We start from the raw sequence: 21956 nt of genomic DNA on the forward strand, positions 1-21956 counted from the left end.
CATCAGCAGAGGGGTACCAGTTGGATACAACCCATCAGTTCTTGGCAGTAATCAGCTCTTAAGTGACTAAAGTGTGGCTTACACTGGTATGAAAGGTATTTGAGCTTTGTTTTAAGTGTTGCTTCATGAGAGAGCCAGTGGTTCATATGAAAAATGTCAAGGGTAGTCCCTAGTGCTGCACAAGGAGGTGATGACTGGCATCTGAAGAGATGTGCTGAATTTTTAATTGAGAAATAAGTTCCTTATGGTGATGACCCAAATCTTATCTTGTTCATATTCTCATCCACAGTTCTCTTCCCTATATCAAACCATTTTTGCACCAGAATAGTGATTTCAATTCCTCCCTCTTGTTTGAATATCAACATGCAAAGGAATTTAATGTGGTATTTCAGAGAAGGAGGTCTCCTTATGATGAGGGAGCCTGGGGCAGTCTCTGCTGTGACATGCTAGCTTGCTAGTGCTTTCTCGGGTGTTGGCAGAAGAACACTCTTTGTATCATAGCAACTGTCACATAGCCCTTGACATAACCAGTCTCCTCCTTACCTCTTTTCGGAGACCCCTCTTCAGTAACCATCATGTTTTTAACAGAAATTAACCTTGTTTGACACATGACAAACAGAACTTGAAGCAAGTTTTTAACAAAGTTATACAGACACACACTAATATTTGCTACACTGTCCCAGTCTATCCAAGTTTATTTCCTTTCTGTGTCATTTCCATATGTAAAGGTAAAGGGACCCCTGACCATTAGGTCCAGTCGTGACCAACTATGGGGTTGCGGCGCTCATCTTGCTTTACTGACCAAGGGAGCCAGCGTACAGCTTCTGGGTCAGCATGACTAAGCCACTTCTGTTGAACCAGAGCAGCGCACAGAAATGCTGTTTACCTTCCCGCAGGAGCGGTACCTATTTATCTACTTGCACTTTGATGTGCTTTCGAACTGCTAGGTTGGCAGGAGCTGGGACCGAACAACGGGAGCTCACCCCATCGCGGGGATTCGAACCTCCAACCTTCCAATCGGCAAGCCCTAGGCTCAGTAGTTTAGACCACAGCACCACCCCCGCCCCCCATATTTCCATATGTATTCACCCATAAATCTGTTCTGTTCTGATTCTGCATTAATCTGCAATTTAAAAAGATCAGCAGAATAATGTACATTCAACACGCATTAAAATATACATTCTAAATGTATTTTTTATCTCATACTATGATTTTCCTCTGATAATACGGATTTCTTATACATTGTGATACTTATAGTTTCTTCACTAATCACAAGTGCTATAGGCCAGTGTTTCTCAGACAGTGGGCCAAGACCCATCTGTGGGATTTGGACCATTTTCAGGTGGGCCTCAGTGCAACAAAGAGTACCGTGCCCAGTCACTTGCTTTCCCTGCCCACAACCCTTGCCATAGTCTTTCGGTTAGATCAATGTCAGCACCTCTTGCACACTGAGTAGAGGAGACCAGGAGAAAGATGATTGCATGGAAGTGGATGGGGAAGGAAGGAAGGTCTCCCTTCTCTGCGGGGAAACATCTAGAGAAGTTGTTGATTGAAATTAGAAAGTGAAGTAAAAGGTTTTTGTTAACAATAATTGTACTAAACAAACAGACTGGGAATAGAAATGAAGAGAATAAGAGAGTAAAGCTCTTATGAGAGGAAGAAGTAAGTGTAAAAAGACTAGAGAAGAAGAATAAAAGAATCTGGCAGTTTGGGGGATGGAGGTGGAAATAAGATGCTAGTTGAGTGTGAAAGGAGAATGGAAGAAGATATGATAAGAGACAGGTAAAAATACTTTGAGAGGCATGTAGTGATGCGAAAGGTGAAATAGAGATATAGCCGCTTCCACTTAGAGTATTTGGATCAGCCAATTCTGCCTAAAATGGTGAGGCTGTCAAAATACTTCAGGAGCAAATTGTCTGTTCTCGGGATATGGAAAACTGAGCTATTTGCTATAAGGAAAACACTGTGGCAAAGAATTTAGAAATTTCCAGATATGGACTAGATATTGGTAGAAAGTGATGTTGGTGATCCCCAGCTGATTATGCCAAGCTTTGCCTCTACCTGCCTTCATATTGTGGCTGGCTCTGTCCCTGCACCGCTGTTTAGTGGGCCTTAGTTATTTTCACATATCTCAAGTAGGCCCTGCAGGTAGAACTTCTGGCAACCCCTACTGTAGACTATTCTTTGTTTACAAATATAGAAGTAGAACATGTGAAAGCAAGTAGGCATACATTCAGATCATACATCCAAAACAGCATCAATCCAGCACTAGAATGTCCTGTAAAACTTTTAGATTACTATGTATACATTTATTTATTTTTACTATATATGTTATTTTGTTGTTACACCACTTTGGAAGCATTTATTGGAAAGCTGTTTATAAATCATTAAATAAATGCATGTAAAAAAACATCAGGCACCCACTTAGTAATCTCTGGCATTCACCTCCAAAGTGCCAGGTGTTTTATTTTTCTCTGCTTAATTTTAATGTGCAGAAACTGATTCATTCGGTGTCCATCTTTCAAGTTTATGCAATTCAGGTACCTTCTGCAATAGGCTATAGGTCACTCAAAACTGACAACACCTAAAAAAAGAAAGCTATGTATTTCCTTTGCACAACAGAATAATATAGCCCGAACAAATGAAGTTTACACTGTTCATTGACACCCAATAGCCCACCTTATTTGGCCTGTGCTGGTGCCAGCTCTTGGTTTATATGGCAAAGAAGTTACTTAAAGGATCAGTAATTACGCCTAGAACTTCCATAACCAGAAGTATCAGAATATACTTGGTCCTACGCCGTCCAACATGAAGTAGTAATACAGTGGTACCTCGACTTACGAAAACGATCTGTTCCGCGGCCATCTTTGTAAGTCGAAGTCTTTGGTTGTCGAAGCGCCTGTTCTGCGCATGCGTGAAGCGCAATTTCGCGCTTCTGCGCATGCGCCGACCGCGCACGGCGAAAAGACTTCCAGGGTTGTCGACTTCAGAAGTCGAAACCTTCAGAAGTCAAGTCGTTCGGATGTCAAGGTACTACTGTATCTTACTTAGTAAGGACACTGGTATAAATGAATGGACTTGAATATGAATTATTTGAGATGCATTTTTGCATGACTCATTGGAACAATTTAAAAAGGAGCTACTGTAGTGTTGTTGTGTTATTGTCAAAACAATTGCGTGATTGTTTATCAGTCATTGTGCTTGTTCCAATTGCATCTAAACATACATTCGCTATGCCAGCATGACATCTGCTGATTTGTATCCACGATCAAAACAAGTTTTCATTTCTGGGATGCCAATTTCTTTGTTTCTGCTGAAATGATATATTTACTGTTCTTTCACTCTTGTGTTTTGAAACATTTTTTCAGAAACATTAATCCTTCCAATCCTTAAATGTTAATAAGGGCTTCAGGTTAGAAGCATGTTATAGTGTGATAACTTTCAAAGCCTAGATGACTTGGAGAAAGCTTTGGCAATTCCATGTGGCTTGCTAGTGTTAAATTAAGTCAGACTGCAGCTGTGAGTGCATATTGTTACCCTGCAGCTATTATTGGCAGTGTGTGTGTGTGTGTGTGTGTGTGTGTGTGTGTGTGTGAGAGAGAGAGAGAGAGAGAGAGAGAGAGAGAGAGAGAGAGAGAGAGAGAGAGAGAGAGACTGCAATCTATCAAACAATTTGAAAGGGTGTGTGAACGGGTTTGAAAAGTCCATGGAACTGTCAACATTTTTCTTGATAAAAGTAGGCCCTTAGCCTTGCGTTTAATTCTAAAGCTCCCCAATCTTAAAAACAACAACAGGTTTTTGTTATACATGAAAGGCCTGATTATGGCCGGGTGGGGTGGGGGTGGAGATAAAATTTCCATTAGAGTTGTAAGCTTCTATGGATTGTAGCCTAATTCTCTCCTATTATAGTTTATTTTCTTTCGTAGGGGTCACTTAAGTGAAGTCACTGTGTCAATATAGCCAGAGATTAACTACTTCTCCGACTTAACTGTGAAATGAGGTTTCTCTGCAGTACTATTGTGTCTTGAGTTGTGGAGCCAGGCAGGTCAAGTATAAGAGTGATAGGCCCAAGTGGGGCATGTTTGACTTTTTAAAACGCTCAGTGATTGAAAGAGCAGCTCTGTGTAAAGCATCAGTGGCCTCCATGACACCATCAAGAAGCAAGGAAGCAGGTTAACATGAAATCCTTCCCCACGTACATACATTGTAGGGAAGAATGACTGCTCCTGCTTCTGTTCCTTGGATCATTAGGTTATTCAGAATAATGACAATGAGAACATTAACTGACTACCATTATGCATTACGCATTTAGGGGTGAATCGGTCGCATATAAAGTTTGAATTTCTCCTTTCAGATGTAACAGTTGAACACAATATCAGGCAACGAAGCATTCATTTTTATTTATTTATTTTCAGTTTGTTTTCATAATGCTGTCCAGGGGACATAAGACCCAGATTTTCATTTAGAGATGGTACATAGAATCATAGAATTGTAGAGTTGGAAGGGACTCCAAGGGTCATCTAGTTCAACCCCCTACAATGTAGGAATTTTCAGCTAAAACATCCATGACAGTTGACCATCCAACCTCTGCTTAAAAACCTCCGATGAAGGAGAGTCCACCACATACCAAGGGAGTCTGTTCCACTGTTGAACAGCTTTTTGGAATCTCCTTTCTTGTAACTTAAGCCATTGATTCGAGTCCTACCCTCCAGAGCAGGAGAAAACAAGCTTGCTGCATCTTCTGTGTGACCACCCTTAAGATATTTGAAGATGGCTATTATATCTCCCCCAGTCTCCTCTTTCCAGGCTAAACAAACCCAACTCCTTCAACTGTTCTTCATAAGGCTTGGTTTCCAGACCCTTTATCATCTTGGTTGCCATATTCTGCACACTTTCCAGCTTCTCAACATCCTTCTTAAGTTGTGGTGCCCAAACTAAACACAGTACACCAAATGTGGTCTGACCAAGGCAGAATAGAGTGGTACTATTACTGGACATTGTACTTCTGTTGATGCAACCTAGAATAGCATTAGCTTTTTGCTTTGTGATCTTCCAGTTGTTCCTGGACTGCAGTTCCCATCATCCCTGACCATGCTGTCATGGGCTGATGAGAGTCGTAAGTTGGAGCCAGAGGATCCCCACCTCTGTTCTAAGGCACTATATTGCACCACTGCCCTTGACCAGCGTCCTCTTCCATTTGCTGAAGAGCAAAACTAGAATCTTTGTTGCTATCCCAGGTAGGGAAGAAGGGTACATACTCCATCTTGCTGCCTTGCCCTTTTAAAGATAGCAGCCATCCTCAGTAAAGTCATAGCAACCTTATGGGAAATGACTGTAAGCATTATCCTCACTGCATAACAACCACAGCAAGGATAATTTAGAAGGAAACTATAAAAGTGACTCAACAGATATCATTGTAAAGGTGAGCACATTACAAATCTTTAGGAATTACACGGGAAAAAATATTAGGAGATATTAAATATTCTTACAACTAAGGCAGCCTTCCCCAAGCAGGCACCCTCCATATGTTTTGGACTACAGCTCCCATCAGCCCTGGCCAATGGGCATGTTGGGCCAATGGGGGCGGCAGAACCTGAACATCTGAAGCATGCCAGGTTGGGGAAAACTGATTTAAGGAAATGTAAGCAAAAGGAAAACATCTAGATATTGTCTTCCTGGGGGAAGGCGGAAACGAAATATTACGTTAATATGGGGAAGGGGAGGACCAAGGCAAAAATGTACCAGAGAGGGTTGACTGACTCCTTTCTGGTTCTTTTTTAAATATTCCTGCATATGTAGGCCTGCGATAAAGAGTGATGGAATTAAACTGCACTTCTTTGGAAGCAATTCTAAGGCATAACATTTGATGGCACTGCTTGGAATCCTAATTAAAACAAAGTAGCAGCGTTCCAATAAGCACTTTTGTGTTCTTCTTTTAAGTGCACACTCATCAACTCTTAAGACAGAATTGATTTTTGTTTTTAGAAAGAATTACTTCAGCAGGACCACCTCCACCTTGCTTATTTCCTACACTGTGCTTTACCTGACGTTATGATTCTTTCTAATAATACATTTTAAGAACTTGTGGTTTCAAAGTATGAGCAAGCCACCAGCAAATTGTTATGCATCTTTGAAAAGTCAGAAGTCTCGTGCTCAGATGTGAAATCCACGTACTTCATATTTCAATATGAAAAAGATGTTAGAGGGAATAATTTGGCTTGTTCCCTACACTCATTGTAATAAAGCATGGGTTTGGACTTTAGAATCAAATGTATTCTAGTGGGTGTGCTGTCTTGGGCCTGCAGATAACTACAGTACTCAGAATTTGAAAGGATACACAGAGTTAGCTATCTCCCTCTCTCTGTATAAACTGTAGTGTCACAATTACTACAAACAGATGGTTTATTAATTACTTCTTTTAGAAGTAGAAGAAAGAGCTGAGCACTAGTTATATATGTGTCTTGAATACCACTGAAGCTGTTTCTGTTGGTCTCTCTGCATAGTTCTTAAGGAAGGACTGTTTACTGTTGAATGGTGACAGGAGGCAGCTGCCACTCAGCTCAGCCTTGGACCAGCCTGGGTCCCTCCTCCTGCCCTGTGCAACCATTGGAGGACACCCCTCTCCTGCACCAGTTGCACGAACTGCTGGGCGGCTGCCTGTTTGAATGAGCCAATCAGAGATGGGCAAGGAAGTGTAGCCTATGCAGCGGACTTGGGTGAGGATCTGAGCCTTCAGGTCCGCTTGCCAGGTATTTAGGCAGGCTGTGACCCTATGCCCACTCCCAGCCAGCTCAGTCAGAGTTGGATTTCCCACCCTATGCAATAGTCTGTACTACTGCCTAAAGGCGAGCCTTGTGTGAGGCCTTGCTATGGACCTTGCTGTACTTCAGGGCCAGGCAGATATTTTCCTTCAGGCAAGTTGGGGGTCATCTGAAATTTTTACCTCATAGCAATGGTCACAACTTGTTGGATAAGGCACTGGGTTTCATCCTTAGTCTTGGCAGAGGTTGGGAGCCTGCCCTCTTCTGTAACAATAAATGGGGGTGTGGGAGGGCTTGGTACTATCCAGAAGCTCAGATGGGGGCTGATGGGCCATAGCTTCCCTCCAAATGGTGGTCCTGGTGTGATCTCCCAGAATTGATGAGCATTATAGGGCAACCCTAAAGCGAGGGCTGAGCCAATCATTAATTAACCTGCATTTTGGTTGGCTGATATGATACATACCCAGTGCCTATGCCAAAGCCTACTTGCATCTGTAATCAAATAGTTGTGGCCTATTTGAACCCAAGACATTGCCCCCTCTCTTTATTCATCACCTTTCGCTGGGCCCTGGCCAACCACAAGATCCCTGCACACAAATAAATTTATTTAACCTCTGTTTGATACCTACATTTCATTCCATGCTTCAATAAAATAAATCTCCTTTTCCATTAAAATAATAATAATCCCAACCAGAACAATTTAGGATTGCATTCTTTCTGCAGATTTAAACTCCAGTAGATAAACAGTTTGTACATAATTGCTCACCACAAGACAAATCATTGGTTGTACTAGCTGTTTTCATTTCCTGAGATTTAAAGAGCATTTGATTAATCAAGTTAAGCTTTAGCTCTAATAAGCAAGGCAAGTAAAAGAGTTGCTTGCATTACCCTCAAAACATCCAAAAATACAAACAAACTTCTAAGGGTTGTCTAGCCCTATTCTTTTAGTGTCAGTGGGATTGCCAGGTGCTATCCTAAACTAACTATGTCTATTCAGAAATAAGTCCTATTGAATTCAATGTGATACTGTCATTAGTGTTGGTATAGTTCCAAGTGGAAGGTTAGTGGGGCTGTCATTAATCCTGTTGTACTTCAGGTAGAAGATTCTAGCTGTCCAGTCCATGAGGGCGGTACAAAGGATCAGAGAACAGGGCAGACATAGACCCAGACTAAGGAAGTTGTGCAGAGTTGGGTCCTATTCAAAAGAATATTCTGCTTAATGGTCAAATCATACAAAGCTCAATATTCAGACTAGAACTTTTTTAAAAAACAAACAAACAAACCATTCCCCCCCTGTATCAGTGTCTGGTTTCAATTCATACAGTCAGTGTTCCATGACTACCAAAGTATACTTGAAATATTCTTGGTTTTCCACATTTCCTCTTACATGTGTTTGCAATGGAACCTGGGAGAATTAAGTATTCACAAATGCAAATTATTGCATAAATGGAGGAGAGGAGGTAGCTTAGAGATCTGATATACAAATAAATTGTAAACAACAAACATATTATTAGCTAAAGTGGAATTGATATCAAAACATTGTTATTGAATGGATGTTATAAAATGACTAAGAAAATTATTTATTTACTTACTGACATTACTAAACTTGGATTCCCAATAGTTATTGCTCTCTGAAGTTGTTTCACTGAGTTCAACCTTGACAAAAAAATAAGCACCCTCAAGCCCTCACACACTGAGTTTATTTCATAAATATCTTGATGGCTGTGTGAACTTTTCCTAATACAGAGGAAAAAACAAATGAAACAGTCTCTGGCAGCTAGTTGAGCTATCGTAGTTGTTGCTGTTGTTTTTAAGTTACTCCAAGCTCTGTATTGTTTGATTTTAAAAAGTGAACTATGGTATGTAATTTATGCACCAGAAATACTACAGAGCCTGGAATGTATGTGCTACATTACCGTGATCCCTTGAGAGCCCTGAAAGATGTAATAGAAATCCAGTAGTTGTTTTGCAGTCTTTCTAAAGCCCAGCTACACATTTCTCCTCTTCTGCTTCCTCATATTTAAATGCAGTTCAATTTCATTTCCGATGAATTCAGCTTTTGCTTTAACCCTGAGCCATCCCGGCAGAATATTGAATCCACACACACTGCACAATAAACTATCAACTGTTGTACATTTTGGCATTTTAATTATACGCAACTTATAAGTGGCAGAGTTAAGATTCCATGGATGGAAATGAATCTGCCTTGAAGTGTGTGACATTTTGTCTGGCAGCCTTATGAATTGATGTTCTGCCTTGTTTTTGCTCTTTGGCTTTACTAACCTCCATCTTGATGCACAAGCACAACACATTTCTTTGAATAACAGTGGTCTCTCATTTGTGCAGAACACAGTTCATATTCATTTTTCAGTTTATATTTGTGATTTTAGTAATATTTCATAATGGGTGTCTCTCCCCAGCCATGATAGCTCTAGATTTGGTTTGCATGCTTCCTTTTATCTTTAAAACATTTGCAATTTTTTTTCAAATCAATTTCATGAGCCCTGGCCTCGTTTGCAATTTATCAGATGTCACATGCAAGGCAGTACTTTTTACTATTAAACACTGAAACTATCCCCAAAGTGTCATTCTTGTCCAGCATGTGTCTGCTATAAATTATTAGCTTTGTTCAAACACTGTATTTTTCTTTTAAAATAAGCCTAAACAATTTTAGCATTAACGTTTGAACTAGAAAAATGAGTTGCATCCCCCCCCTCCAGCCACCTTAAAGTAAAATATTAAACTGAAACAAACAGTGATTTAATCAGCAAGGCATTTTCAGGGAGTCAGCGTTGAAGCTGCCAGAAGCAAACTCCATACGAATGGCTATTCTCAGCCTCTGGGACAATCTTTGCATTTTTGCCCATAGTAATTCTCTCTGTATTTTAAGAAGCCAACCTTCCCCCAGAAGCTATGGTTAAAAAAAATGGGGTAAGGGCAGTTTTGATCAAAATAATCTACTGTAATCTTTTTCGGGAAGTAATTTTGAGTATTATTTTTATGTGGCTGTTGCGGTGGCTTACTTGATCCCCCTAATTATTTAATTTACAGTATTTAGGAATGTATATGGTGCATTTGAGGGGATCCCCCCCAAAAAAAGTGTCTTTCAACTGACAGAATTGGACAAAACGGGGAGTGGGTGAGATAAGCGTGAAAGAAATCACTGAACCAGTTCTACGTGTGCATACCTGTATGTTTGAGCCTTGGCCTTTGTAGAGACCAGGACAATGAAGAATTTACACCATTTCCCCCCTATCATTTTTTTCATCTATAGTTTGTTTTCCTACTCTTTTTATGAGCTACTTAAATACCTGAAAATAATTTAAAATTATATTGGGTTTGGTCCTAAGAAGTTAACTTTTAAAAGTTCACAGAAGGAAAGATTCCCATTTCCTCCTTTCCTCTGTGATTCCCCCAAAAGCTTCTCTGGGTGGTCAAAAGGGCATTTTTGAATAATGTGAAATGGGGCACAGGCAGGCTGATCAGGAAGAGGACAGGAAATGCTCCTTCCATGAACTTAATTGAGCTACCACATCTCAGGATCCAAGCAAATCCTATTTGCACACAGAAATGGCAGAGGAGACACTCTCCTGCTCTCCTGGATTTAACGAGAAGGATAAAGCTAATACTCCCCTAATTGTGGCACAAAGGCTGATTGATAGAAAGGTGGAACTGCTAGTGGAGTGTTGCCTGCTAACCGGTCAGACAGTTCAAAATATTTTTGAACAATTGAAAAACATCTCTAAGAAGCTTGACAATTTACATTACAAGTTGCAATGTACTTCCACCTCTCCCTCCTTACCAACACCTAGGGAGAAGCATAGTAAGCCCAAACTCATGCCTATGAACAACCTGTCAAAAATTAAAGAAATAGGAAGGCATCCTCATTCAATCAACCTGGTACTGAGACCATGTGAGGTTGTTATACAGATATTTCCAAATAGGGGACCCCTGCCTTACTGGAAGTCAGCCTACTAACACCGTTGAATGGGTTCCCACTGATAAGAGGAATGGAAACTTTTTTTAGACGAAATTGTGTAGAAAGTGGACAAAGGAATTGGGGCTAAAACTGATGTCATGGAACATAGCAGGTTGGTGTTCAAAGCAAAATATTAAACACCTGATGATCTATTTTGAGCAATTTGATATTATTCTGCTACAAGAAACATGGCACAATGGCTTCTATAATGCTTAACAGATACAAATTTCACTCACTGACAGCTACTCTCTCAATGAAAGGTAGTAGGGCCAGTGGGGGTCTAGCATGTTTCATCTCCACAAAGTTCAATACAACTACAACTGCCATGATTCAATGTAACCCGTTTGCAACTGCTGTCTTGGTTATACCGGTAGTTTGTCAAGTATATCTAATGCTGATTAACATCTACACACCGCCTTGTCCCCCCCCCAAAAAAAACACCACTACTATAAATACTATCTGGACAGAACTAGATAATTATATAGAATCCCTGGAATCCGCATATCCTATACAGTGTTTATCATTGCAGGAGATTTTAATACATGTATGGAAGCCAACAATGTAAATTTGTACACCCATTACAATCAGATTCTGGAATCAGATATTTACTTAGTCAGAGGTACCTCCCGTTCGTCAAAAGAACACAGATGTAATTATGCAGGGCTTTGTTTAGCCCAAGTTGTAAGGCAGAGGGGACTTGCTAATAATAAACTGTATGATAGAGGGAGATCTGCCCAGGGAATATACCCACTTTACAAAGCATGGAGGCAGTGTGATAGATTATATTGTGATCTCGCAATTTGTGAATGTTTGTCTCGGGATCCAAGCCCAGTTTGGGGCGATTCACCAGTTCCCCACCAACCCCATGTCCCGTCCCACATTGTTCAGGAGAGCTCCATAACCATTTAGAGGAGCTTTTGGGGGGTGCAGGGAGCAACAGGGAGAAGGAAGAGGGGATGAGAAATCTCCAGTGAATTTCCTTGATTTAGCTTATCTTAGAATTTAATCCACTGTATTATTGTTGACAAGTGAGATGCTTCATGAAATGCTTCATGTTTAGGCAAGCAATTTTAGGTTGCCTAAAACGAGGCAAGTTTGGAAGCTCAAGCCTCGTTTTACATTCCAGACCATGTTTAGCCAAACCATGGTTTGACAGGATGTCTGAACTGAGCCTAACTCTGTGACTTGCAACATTTCTCATCCCTGACATCACTTATTCCAGTAATCACAGTCATGAGAACTACTGCCAGATTTGGAAATATGTCTGCAAAAGTTTGCAAGCACTGGCAAGTGCAAATTGCTGGGCAAGCAGAACCCTGATCCTCCTTATTTCCTTGGCTCCAGTTTACAGGGGCCTGACTGGAGAGCTAATTTTCACTGCTCAAGTTCCATTCCCAACATCCTTGCATTTCTAGAGAGTCTATGTATAGAAATGCATATTTAACCCCATATATAGTTGCTTATTCTGTTCTCTCTCCCACAATCTACCATTAATCATTCCACACTGTGCTGGATGGCTCTCAGGGAGGTCTTCAGTATCCATTGATTCTTCAATCTATACTATTCTTTATTCTGATCAAATATCTCTGCGTATCAGTGCAATTCTTTTTTAAAAAAAAGTAGCTCCATAAAAGTCAGGAAAATGGCATAATTCATGAGGAATATTTATAATTTCTAACTCAAAAACATGTATATTACTCTCTTCCACCCCTCTTCCAAGTTTACAGAAATTCATTTACAGTTAAGAAAGTGTGAGTTGTGGTTACATGTTATATTTTCTCAAACTACGTACCCCAAGTGGTCTGGGGGAGGGAGTGGGGAAAGGCAAGAGTTGTTCCTTATTTTGGGCTTTTCTTTTCTTGTCTTCTTTGCTCCTGGCATGTTATGACTATTACTACATTTTTGCATACCTGTGATACTTGTACTAAAAGAATCCATAAATATATGTTTTTAAAACGAAAGAACAGATGCTGGTGCCATTTTTGATGGCTGAACAGGTGCTGCTGGTGTTGCAATATTTTACAAACAAGATTTATCTTTTCTGTGAAAATACAACTGGCACTATAAACATTGCCTTGATTTAGTTATCCTTGGGGGTTTCAGTGGTGTGGGCAGGAATACTCTGTGTGCAGTTAATATTGCACATGTAAAGACATGCCCTTCCATAGAAGCCTCTGTGCCAAGGAGTTCCTTAATATTAAATTCCTCATACCAGCCTGCAATTTGAAAAAGTTTTTCTTCTATTTACTTTGTCAAAACACAAAGCTGGTTTAAAGGTAGCCAACCCCAAGATCAGGGCTGGCCCTATGGCCAGGCTGGGTGGCTCAGGGCACCAGGGGGGCGCCGCGCAGCTCCGCCCACCCACCCGCCGCGCTGGGAACCGGGGCGGGGCAGGGGCGCCAGAGGGATCCATCGCACCACGGCGCCAGGGTGCCAAATATACTTAAGACGGCCCTGCCCAAGATGAATTATGGCTTACTGCAAACACGCACAAGTTCAGGCTCTTAGTTTTGGGCTCCTTTTCCCGTTCTGCTGCTATAGTGCTGTGAGACAAGCCATTGTTTAGGTTAACATTACAGCTCATGGTTTGTCTAAAGGGAGACAAAACTTTGAGCCCAGGTTTGAATGACACACAAAGCCAAACCATGGCTTAAATCACAGTGGTTCATCACCACTATTGCATGGGTTGACAACATCCCAACATGCAACTGACTTCATGCAGTCAGTTACATGAATCACACAAGCAGCTCAGAGCATGTGACAATCTGACTACAATTCCTGCTCTTAGAAGTACTATTTTATCAGTCCAGAGCAAGCCTCTCTGGGTGGCTTACAATAAAACAGAGGGGAGGGGGGGGGGAAATGAAGCAACCAATAACATCAAGAGAGCATGATAAGTGGAATAAAATACAACAATGATTGAAAGACGAACAGAAAACAAAACAAAAAAATCCACCCTTCCAATTCAAAAACTGGCTCAGTTTAAAAGCTCTCTGAGAAAAAACAGATTGCCACCTGCTCCCTGAAATTTAGTAGGAAAGTGCCAAATCAAACCTCATTGGACAGAGAGTTCCATGAATGGGATGCCACCACCAAGAAGGGCATCTTATGTAATTGTGATAATGGGTTTCTCCCAAGAAAGTATCTTTGAAATATAACAGTGCATGGGATGGGGTTTAACATTTATATGAGGAGGTTCCACTAGAGTCAAATTACAGTCACATAAGCTGGAAAGCAGAGATTGTTTGCATGTACTCATATGTGAGACTGTTGCATGAGAAGATACACATGTGGTTTTTTATGGTATTTCTCACAACAAAATGATTCTGTGTCATATGGAAAGGGACATAGCTCAGTAGTAGGTTCTTGATTCAATTTCTGGCATCCCCAGGTAGAACCATAGAATTGTAGAGTTTAAAGGGGTCCAAATGGTCATCTAGTCCAATCCCCTACAATACAAGAATCTCAGCAAAAGCATCTATGGGAGATGGCCATCCAACCTCTGCTTAAAAACTTCCAATGAAGGAGCGTCTACAACTTACTATCATAAAGTTCTTCTTGAAATTTAGTAAGAATCTTCCTTCTTGTAACTTGAATCCATTGGTTTGGATCCTACCCTCAAGAGCAGGAGAGAGAAAAAGCTTGTTCCATCTTCCATGTGACAGCACTATAGCTATGGCAATCATATCTCCTCTCAGTCTACTCCTTTCCAGGCTAAACATACCCAGCTCCTTCAACCATTCCTCATATGGCTTGGTTACCAGACCCTTGAACATCTTGGTCCCCTTCCTCTGCACACACCCCAGCTTGTCAATATCCTTCTTAAATTGTGGTGCCCAGAACTGGACACAGGTAGATCTAGGAGAGACCCCAGTCTGAAATCCAGGACAGCCACTTCCAGTCATGTAGACAATACTGACCTAGGTGGACCAAGCACACCCCATAGCCTTCTCTATGGGCTATAATGTAATGTTGCTTTCAAGTTTAATTTCTGCTGGGGGGTGGGGAAGGAAAGTTGCTAGATGGAAAGGACCCTGTATTCACCATGGAAGGCCTCTGTTAGTGCACACAAGGCTACCACACTGGTGACTCCTACTCTAGTATGACTTGTGCCTTGTTCTTGCCTCCTCCCAGTATTAAGCCATCCTCAAGGTAGTTAGCCTTCAGCCACCCAGCCTTAAGTAACCTTAAGCTACCCAAGAACAATAAGTTTTCCTATGTGCAGTGAATGCAAAGGTCTGTTCTGCACTGATGTGCATATTCTCAGCACCTTTACATATTCAGCAGTTTAGGTGATATACAATTTCAAATTGCTATTAAAACCATGGGAATTTTCTGCACTGGGGCTTTCGAAATTCATCTCCATTGTGCATAATTGAGCTCCCATTCTGAGCTTGCACATTTATAACTTTGTGACTAGCATACATTAGCATACTTTCATACAGTGAAGAATTAAAGTGCTAGTTGCTGTCCAATTTAATTAGATCCTGGAAATTAAACAGTGTGTTTGTCTTAATGAGAGAATTGTCACAAAAGCACCATTATTTAGTAGCTATGCCCCTTCAGTAAATTTTTTAACCTCATTTCTTCTAGTGGAGCATGCCAGATTTTCAACCTGATACTCTTTTATCTAAACTGAACCAAGCGTGATAAGGGAAAGCACAGCAGGAATAAAAACCTCTCTCTCTTTTTAGCTGCATTTTTTATAAAAAGAAATATTACTGATGAAGGAAGTATGACCAGAACAAATAACTGATTTTTGGGTCCTAAGCAAATCTGCAGGATTATGCCTTCAAGATTTAAAAAAAACTTATCAGTGGTGCACAGTTAAGTAATTGAAGGAATTAAGATGCCATTTTTAGCATAATTTCTAACAGAGCTCCTGTATTCCAAAACAGAGAGAACTCTGGCCTGTAAATTATAGCTCAGTAACTTTGCCTTATATCACAAATGTCTTTTTTTTTATTTGCTGCATTTGCAGTTCAACTGGGGAGGGGGGAACCATACTGATCAAAATGCACATTCATTTTGAGAGTGCATTGAACCAATAGCAACATTCACATATTCAGATTGTACTAAACATTAACAGTCACAGAAAGGTTAATGATCCTTTTTCTTTGTATACACATACAGAACTTTACATAAAGTATCCCTAAAGAAAATGCACATTTATTGTTCTTTGTCCTTGGGGAGATGTCTCCCTTTCATCAGATTTCTGTTATGCTCACTATATCTATGCTGTCATCTAAGACCAAACATCTAGCTTGCCCATTTTGGCTCAGAGGCTTCTAGCATTCATATATAGAACATCTCTCTCCACATATTTTTGGCATTTTAGTTTACAGGGTTTTTTTCCTCTTTGATTTGCTACTCGGCACCTAGTTCTACCCCATTTGAAATATTGTATTTTTCCACCTTCATCCTGAGGAGAAGATTTGTTGTGACCCAGACCCTTTTCAAATCCTTCAGCTCCCACTCCCCAACAGTTTAAAAGCTGCTCTGCAGACTTTTTGGTTTTGAGTGCCAATAGTCTGGCTCCATCCTGGTTCAAGTGGAGTCCTTTTCTTTTGTTCAGGCCTGGCTTGTTCCTTGAAAGGCTCTCAACATCCAGCTAGCAACCCATACTTCTTTTCCAGGATCTCCTCACTACATTTTCCCGCGTCACTTCTTCACATAGCACATGGTCAAACTATGGAATTAGCTGAAAGGGGATTAGGCAAATACACGGATGACAACGCTATCAGTGGATTCTGTTTGCAGTGTCAGAGACATACAGATAATAAGTGGGAAACAATTATTGCACTCATGTCCTGTTTGCAGGCTTCCCATAGGCATCTGGTTGTCTACTGTGGGAAACTGAAGTAAAGAGACATTTGACCTGAACCAGGAGGACTTTCCTTCTGCAGTTCACTACTTACTTTGCTTTTTGGAAGAATAAATTATTCTAAACTGAGATTGAGTTCTAGGGGAATTTAACTGGGAAATTCAACCTATCATGGGGAGAGATGTCAATGCAATGCTTTATGACATCAGTGAGTTTTTCTAATGTGTTGGTTTTTTTTTAGTACAGCTTCATCTTGGTTGCAAGTTTACATAAATATTTGCTTTAAGGCTAACTTTGGGCAGCATGCATCTTAATTAAGCATAAATCTCCATGGTTACAGAGAAGACAGAAATGGTAATGCCATTCTGATGTATTTGAACCTCTCTAAAAGCACATGCTGCTATAAAAGACAGAGGATGATTTGCTGCCCCAAGACTTTCTACTGTTGGGCTGCCTAGAAATTCAATCAATGTACTTTGTCTCTGCCAAAGGGCAAATTCGCACTTTACACAGAAATTGTTTGTCTTCTGTTCCCCGGATGCTGCAACATCAGAAGGGGGACCTCATAGTTCATAGACCTTACCTGCAGGTGAGATTCAAGAGCCATAAAAAAGCATAAGCACAAATGATGCTAAGACTGCATATAAGTGTGCTTACTATGCTTTGTTTATGTCAGTAGATCAAAGTGCAGTTCCATGCTTTACATAGCACTGATGACTGCTGCTTGCAACCCAGTGTTTTCTGAAGCAAAAGCACAAAGTATGGATAACATATGAGAGCCTTTAGACAGCCATCTAAACATATCTCAGAACCTTAGTCCAACCAAGATCCCCAAATGCATGCATACAAAGTTTCAAAGTTGCACATGCATCATCCACACTTTTAAGTATTTGTTGCAGGGAACATGAGTGTACACAGGAAGCAATTATGCATTTTGCATAAAGCATGGAGCCACAAACTCTCTAAGTGTTAATGTTCCAGGATATCAACATTTCTTGCTGTCTAATCTTTAATCCTACTTCTTAGTCTCTTTGCCTCTTGAGGATCAGGTTGCTAATTATAGGGTTGTAGCTACTTTTCGGCATTATTTGGGCTTTGACAATTGCCACTGTTTCAAAGACGGTTTCACTGATGTGCAGTCACAGATACAGTGTGTGGATATGGATCACAATGAACACTGATAATATATTCTTCAAGTTACAGGTAGGCAGCCGTGTTGGTCTGAGTTGAAGCAAAATAAAAAAAAATCCTTCAGTAGCACCTTAAAGACCAACTAAGTTTTTATTTTGGTATGAGCTTTCGTGTGCATGCACACTTCTTCAGATACAGTACACTGAAACAGAAACCCTTATGTATATTCAGAGGGTGGTGGGGGTGGGTGGGAATGGGTGATGGGCTGATAGGAGTGGTAAACCTGTTGATGGCTGTTAATGAATATATTCTTCAGTTGCACATTACACAGGCAGAAGAAGAAAGCATTTTATGTCGAGGAATGGGATAAATGGAAAGCAGTAAAAAAAAGTGGTTATAGCATCTACTTGAGATAATTAGTTTATACTTTTTGTGCACTGTTTTACCTTGATATTAATTAGGTATGAATCACATTAAATGGCAAAGGAGGGATGATCACTGCATTCAATAATTATAGTATGATTACGACCTCAGGGATCGCTTGGGGCTGTGATACAAACAAAATGTATTAATCAAACAGTGACACTCACACTGATTACTGGTATGTACCTCCAGCCATTCTGCAAAGTGTAAGGGACATATCCAGTGCTGCTGCTCTGCTGGCATGAGGGAATTCTATGAGCACAGTGGAATTTTCCCTTCCAGCCCCCATGTGCCCTCAAGATCAGCTCCAGAAAGTTGGGGAACCCTCCAGAACAGAATCTGTGGCATGTGGAGAGAGGAAAGGAAATGGAAGCCCTTCCTTAAAAACAAACAAACAAACAAACAAAAACTTATAATACTATATACAGAGGTAGGGAAGAAAATATCAAAACCCCCAAAACCCGGCAATTACACTGTCCAGATAAGCAAATGCCTTTCCAATCTTTCATTTCCATATAACCTATTCCAAAAGTCCACAGAATCCTCTTGTGCCTGCAGGAACCTCACTGACACAGCATTGGATACAACCCTAAGTCTCCCAAAGCAGAAATCATACCTAGAATTCAAGCTACTAGTAAAATGCTTTTACATTTTATGTTTGCTTTACCTATCTCTTCTAGTTAATGAATTTGGTTGGAAAGCCTGTCAAATCATGCTGAAAATAGTACTGATTTTTTAAAGGCAAAAAACCACAAGTTTTCTAAAAATATCAAAAGGCAGTTATTTCCACACAGCTTTTATTTAAATTCAAATGTACTCCAGATAAACAGCAATTAGGAATGGCATTTGCTCAGCAAAACTAAAAAGCTGAAGATTGTTTGCCGTCTTCTTTTATAAGTTCCTGTCTGTTATTCCAAACAGAACTAATAAATGGTCAAAAGACAGGCATGGCTTGCTGCATACTGTAATAACACCAATTTTCTGCAGGAATTTGCTTTAAGACATTTCAATAAATAGTAGGTTGGTTTTTTAAAAAAAAAAAACAAACACCAAACTATTTCCATAAAACCATGTCTTAAACTACTTGTCATACAATTGGCAGAGAATAGAGGGAAAATGTTGCTCTATTCCTGTGAAATTGAAAGCTTTACAAGATCAGGCATGTTTGAATGGTTAATGGATTTAGAATGGGCCTTGTGAGGTGACATTTTATTATTTTTATTAGAACAACCAACTATGAAAGAAAATCCCAACGACTGGGGCTGTCAGAAAGAGTAGAAGCAGAGTCTTTGTTAGATATGAGGAAAGGAGAGGCATTTAAGGGACAATTCATTCATCCATAGAACCACTTTCGAATGTTCCTTGTATTGTTCAGTATTAGTTGCATATTGTCCCAGTTGATAAGTATTTAAAATGCACTTATACTGTGAGGGAAGCAGTTCTTGATAAAAAAAAATATGTGAGGGAGAAAGACCCACTCATTCTGGCTGCAGAGTCCCTGGAAAAGACCCTGATGTTGGGAAAGATTGAGGGCACTAGGAGAAGGGGATGACAGAGGACGAGATGGTTGGACTGTGTTCTCGAAGGTACGAACATGAGTTTGACCAAACTGCGGGAGGCAGTGGAAGACAGGAGTGCCTGGCGTGCTCTGGTCCATGGGGTCACGAAGAGTCGGACACGACTAAACGACTAAACAACAACAACAACAACAACAACAACATAGGCCATCACAAAATAAAGCAGACATGATGAGCATAATACTGTAAAACAGATATGGCATGAAACAAAACACAATTAAACATAAATAAATAAAACCCCACTTAATTAAAATGCATCAGTCAACTCAACAAATGGCATAAGTAAAGTCTAGCTCTGAAGTCCAGTCCTACTTATTTAGCTAGATTTTAATTTCCATTGTATCAGTTTCCAGTTTTAGCTTTTGTAGTTAATGATTGTTGTTGTTGTTTAGTCGTTTAGTCGTGTCCGACTCTTCGTGACCCCATGGACCATAGCACGCCAGGCACTCCTGTCTTGCACTGCCTCCCGCAGTTTGATCAAACTCATGTTCGTAGCTTCGAGAACACTGTCCAACCATCTTGTCCTCTCTATATTGGACAAACAGGCCAAACCCTACGCCAAAGGATAAATGGACATAAATCTGACATCAGGAACCAGAAGACAGAAAAACCAGTAGGAGAACACTTCAATCTCCCAGGACATTCTATACAAGATCTCAAAGTAGCTGTCTTACTACAAAAGAATTTCAGAAATAGACTGGAAAGAGAAGTTGCTGAATTGCAACTTATCACCAAGCTCAAAACCATGGAGGGACCTGGTTTGAACAGAGATATCGGGTTCTTATCTCATTATACATGATAAGCCATCTCAACCCTTGCTTTTTCATGCAAAACCATTTGCAGTCGTTTGCGGTCATCAACAGCTATCAGTCAGTCAATCACCCATTTCCACCACCCTTCTGAGTGATCCCCCCTCCCCATCCCCACCCCTCCCCACCCCTTCTCTACATAAGTGCCTGGAAACTTCCATTTCACTGTATCTGAAGAAGTGTGCATGCACACGAAAGCTCATACCAAAATAAAAACTTAGTTGGTCTTTAAGGTGCTACTGAAGGAATTTTTTTATTTTACATCTTGTCCTCTGACGTCCCCTTCTCCTAGTGCCCTCAATCTTTCCCAACATCAGGGTCTTTTCCAAGGATTCTTCTCTTCTCATGAGGTCGCCAAAGTATTGGAGCCTCAGCTTCACGATCTGTCCTTCCAGGGAGCACTCAGGGCTGATTTCCTTAAGAATGGATAGGTTTGATCTTCTAGCAGTCCATGGGACTCTCAAGAGTCTCCTCCAGCACCATAATTCAAAAGCATCAATTCTTCAGCGATCAGCCTTCTTTATGGTCCAGCTCTCACTTCCATACATCACTACTGGGAAAACCATAGCTTTAACTATACAGACCTTTGTCGGCAAGGTGATGTCTCTGCTTTTTAAGGTGCTGTCTAGGTTTGTCATTGCTTTTCTCCCAAGAAGCAGGCGTCTTTTAATTTTGTGACTGCTGTCACCATCTGCAGTGATCAAGGAGCCCAAGAAGGTAAAATCTCTCACTGCCTCCATTTCTTCCCCTTCTATTTGCCAGGAGGTGATGGGACCAGTGGCCATGATCTTGGTTTTTTTGATGTTGAGCTTCAGACCATATTTTGCGCTCTCCTCTTTCACCCTCATTAAAAGGTTCTTTAATTCCTCCTCGCTTTCTGCCATCAAGGTTGTGTCATCTGCATATCTGAGGTTGTTGATATTTCTTCCGGCAATCTTAATTCCTGCTTGGGATTCATCTAGTCCAGCCTTTCGCATGATGAATTCTGCATATAAGTTAAATAAGCAAGGAGACAATATACAACCTTGTCGTACTCCTTTCCCAATTTTGAACCACTCAGTTGTTCCATATCCAGTTCTAACTGTAGCTTCTTGTCCCACATAGAGATTTCTCAGGAGACAGATGAGGTGATCAGGCACTCCCATTTCTTTAAGAACTTGCCATAGTTTGCTGTGGTCGACACAGTCAAAGGCTTTTGCATAGTCAATGAAGCAGAAGTAGACGTTTTTCTGGAACTCTCTAGCTTTCTCCATAATCCAGCGCATGTTTGCTATTTGGTCTCTGGTTCCTCTGCCCTTTCGAAATCCAGCTTGCACTTCTGGGAGTTCTCGGTCCACATACTGCCTAAGCCTGCCTTGTAGAATTTTAAGCATAACCTTGCTAGCGTGTGAAATGAGCGCAATTGTGCGGTAGTTGGAGCATTCTTTGGCACTGCCCTTCTTTGGAATTGGG

General features: G+C 40.7%; 3 protein-coding genes across 5 annotated transcripts in view; 1 reads left to right on the forward strand and 2 right to left on the reverse strand.

Annotated features, from left to right (window-relative positions):
• The window catches only part of DOCK2 (dedicator of cytokinesis 2), a 255397-nt gene that overhangs the window by 121405 nt on the left and 112036 nt on the right, over window positions 1–21956 (forward strand). The gene's annotated exons all lie outside the window — the stretch shown is intronic.
• Window positions 1–21956, reverse strand: part of INSYN2B (inhibitory synaptic factor family member 2B) — a 79641-nt gene that overhangs the window by 36040 nt on the left and 21645 nt on the right. The window lies entirely within an intron of this gene.
• KCNMB1 (potassium calcium-activated channel subfamily M regulatory beta subunit 1) overlaps window positions 21448–21956 on the reverse strand; it is a 353074-nt gene continuing 352565 nt past the window's right edge. Inside the window, exon 6 of the mRNA XM_088661802.1 lies at window positions 21448–21489. Coding sequence (XP_088517928.1) covers window positions 21463–21489 — 27 coding nt within the window. The 3' untranslated portion in view covers window positions 21448–21462. The remainder of the gene's footprint in view (window positions 21490–21956) is intronic.

The sequence above is a fragment of the Zootoca vivipara genome, chromosome 2 (genome assembly GCF_965207765.1).
Source record: "Zootoca vivipara chromosome 2, rZooViv2.hap1.1, whole genome shotgun sequence".
NCBI lineage: Eukaryota > Metazoa > Chordata > Lepidosauria > Squamata > Lacertidae > Zootoca > Zootoca vivipara.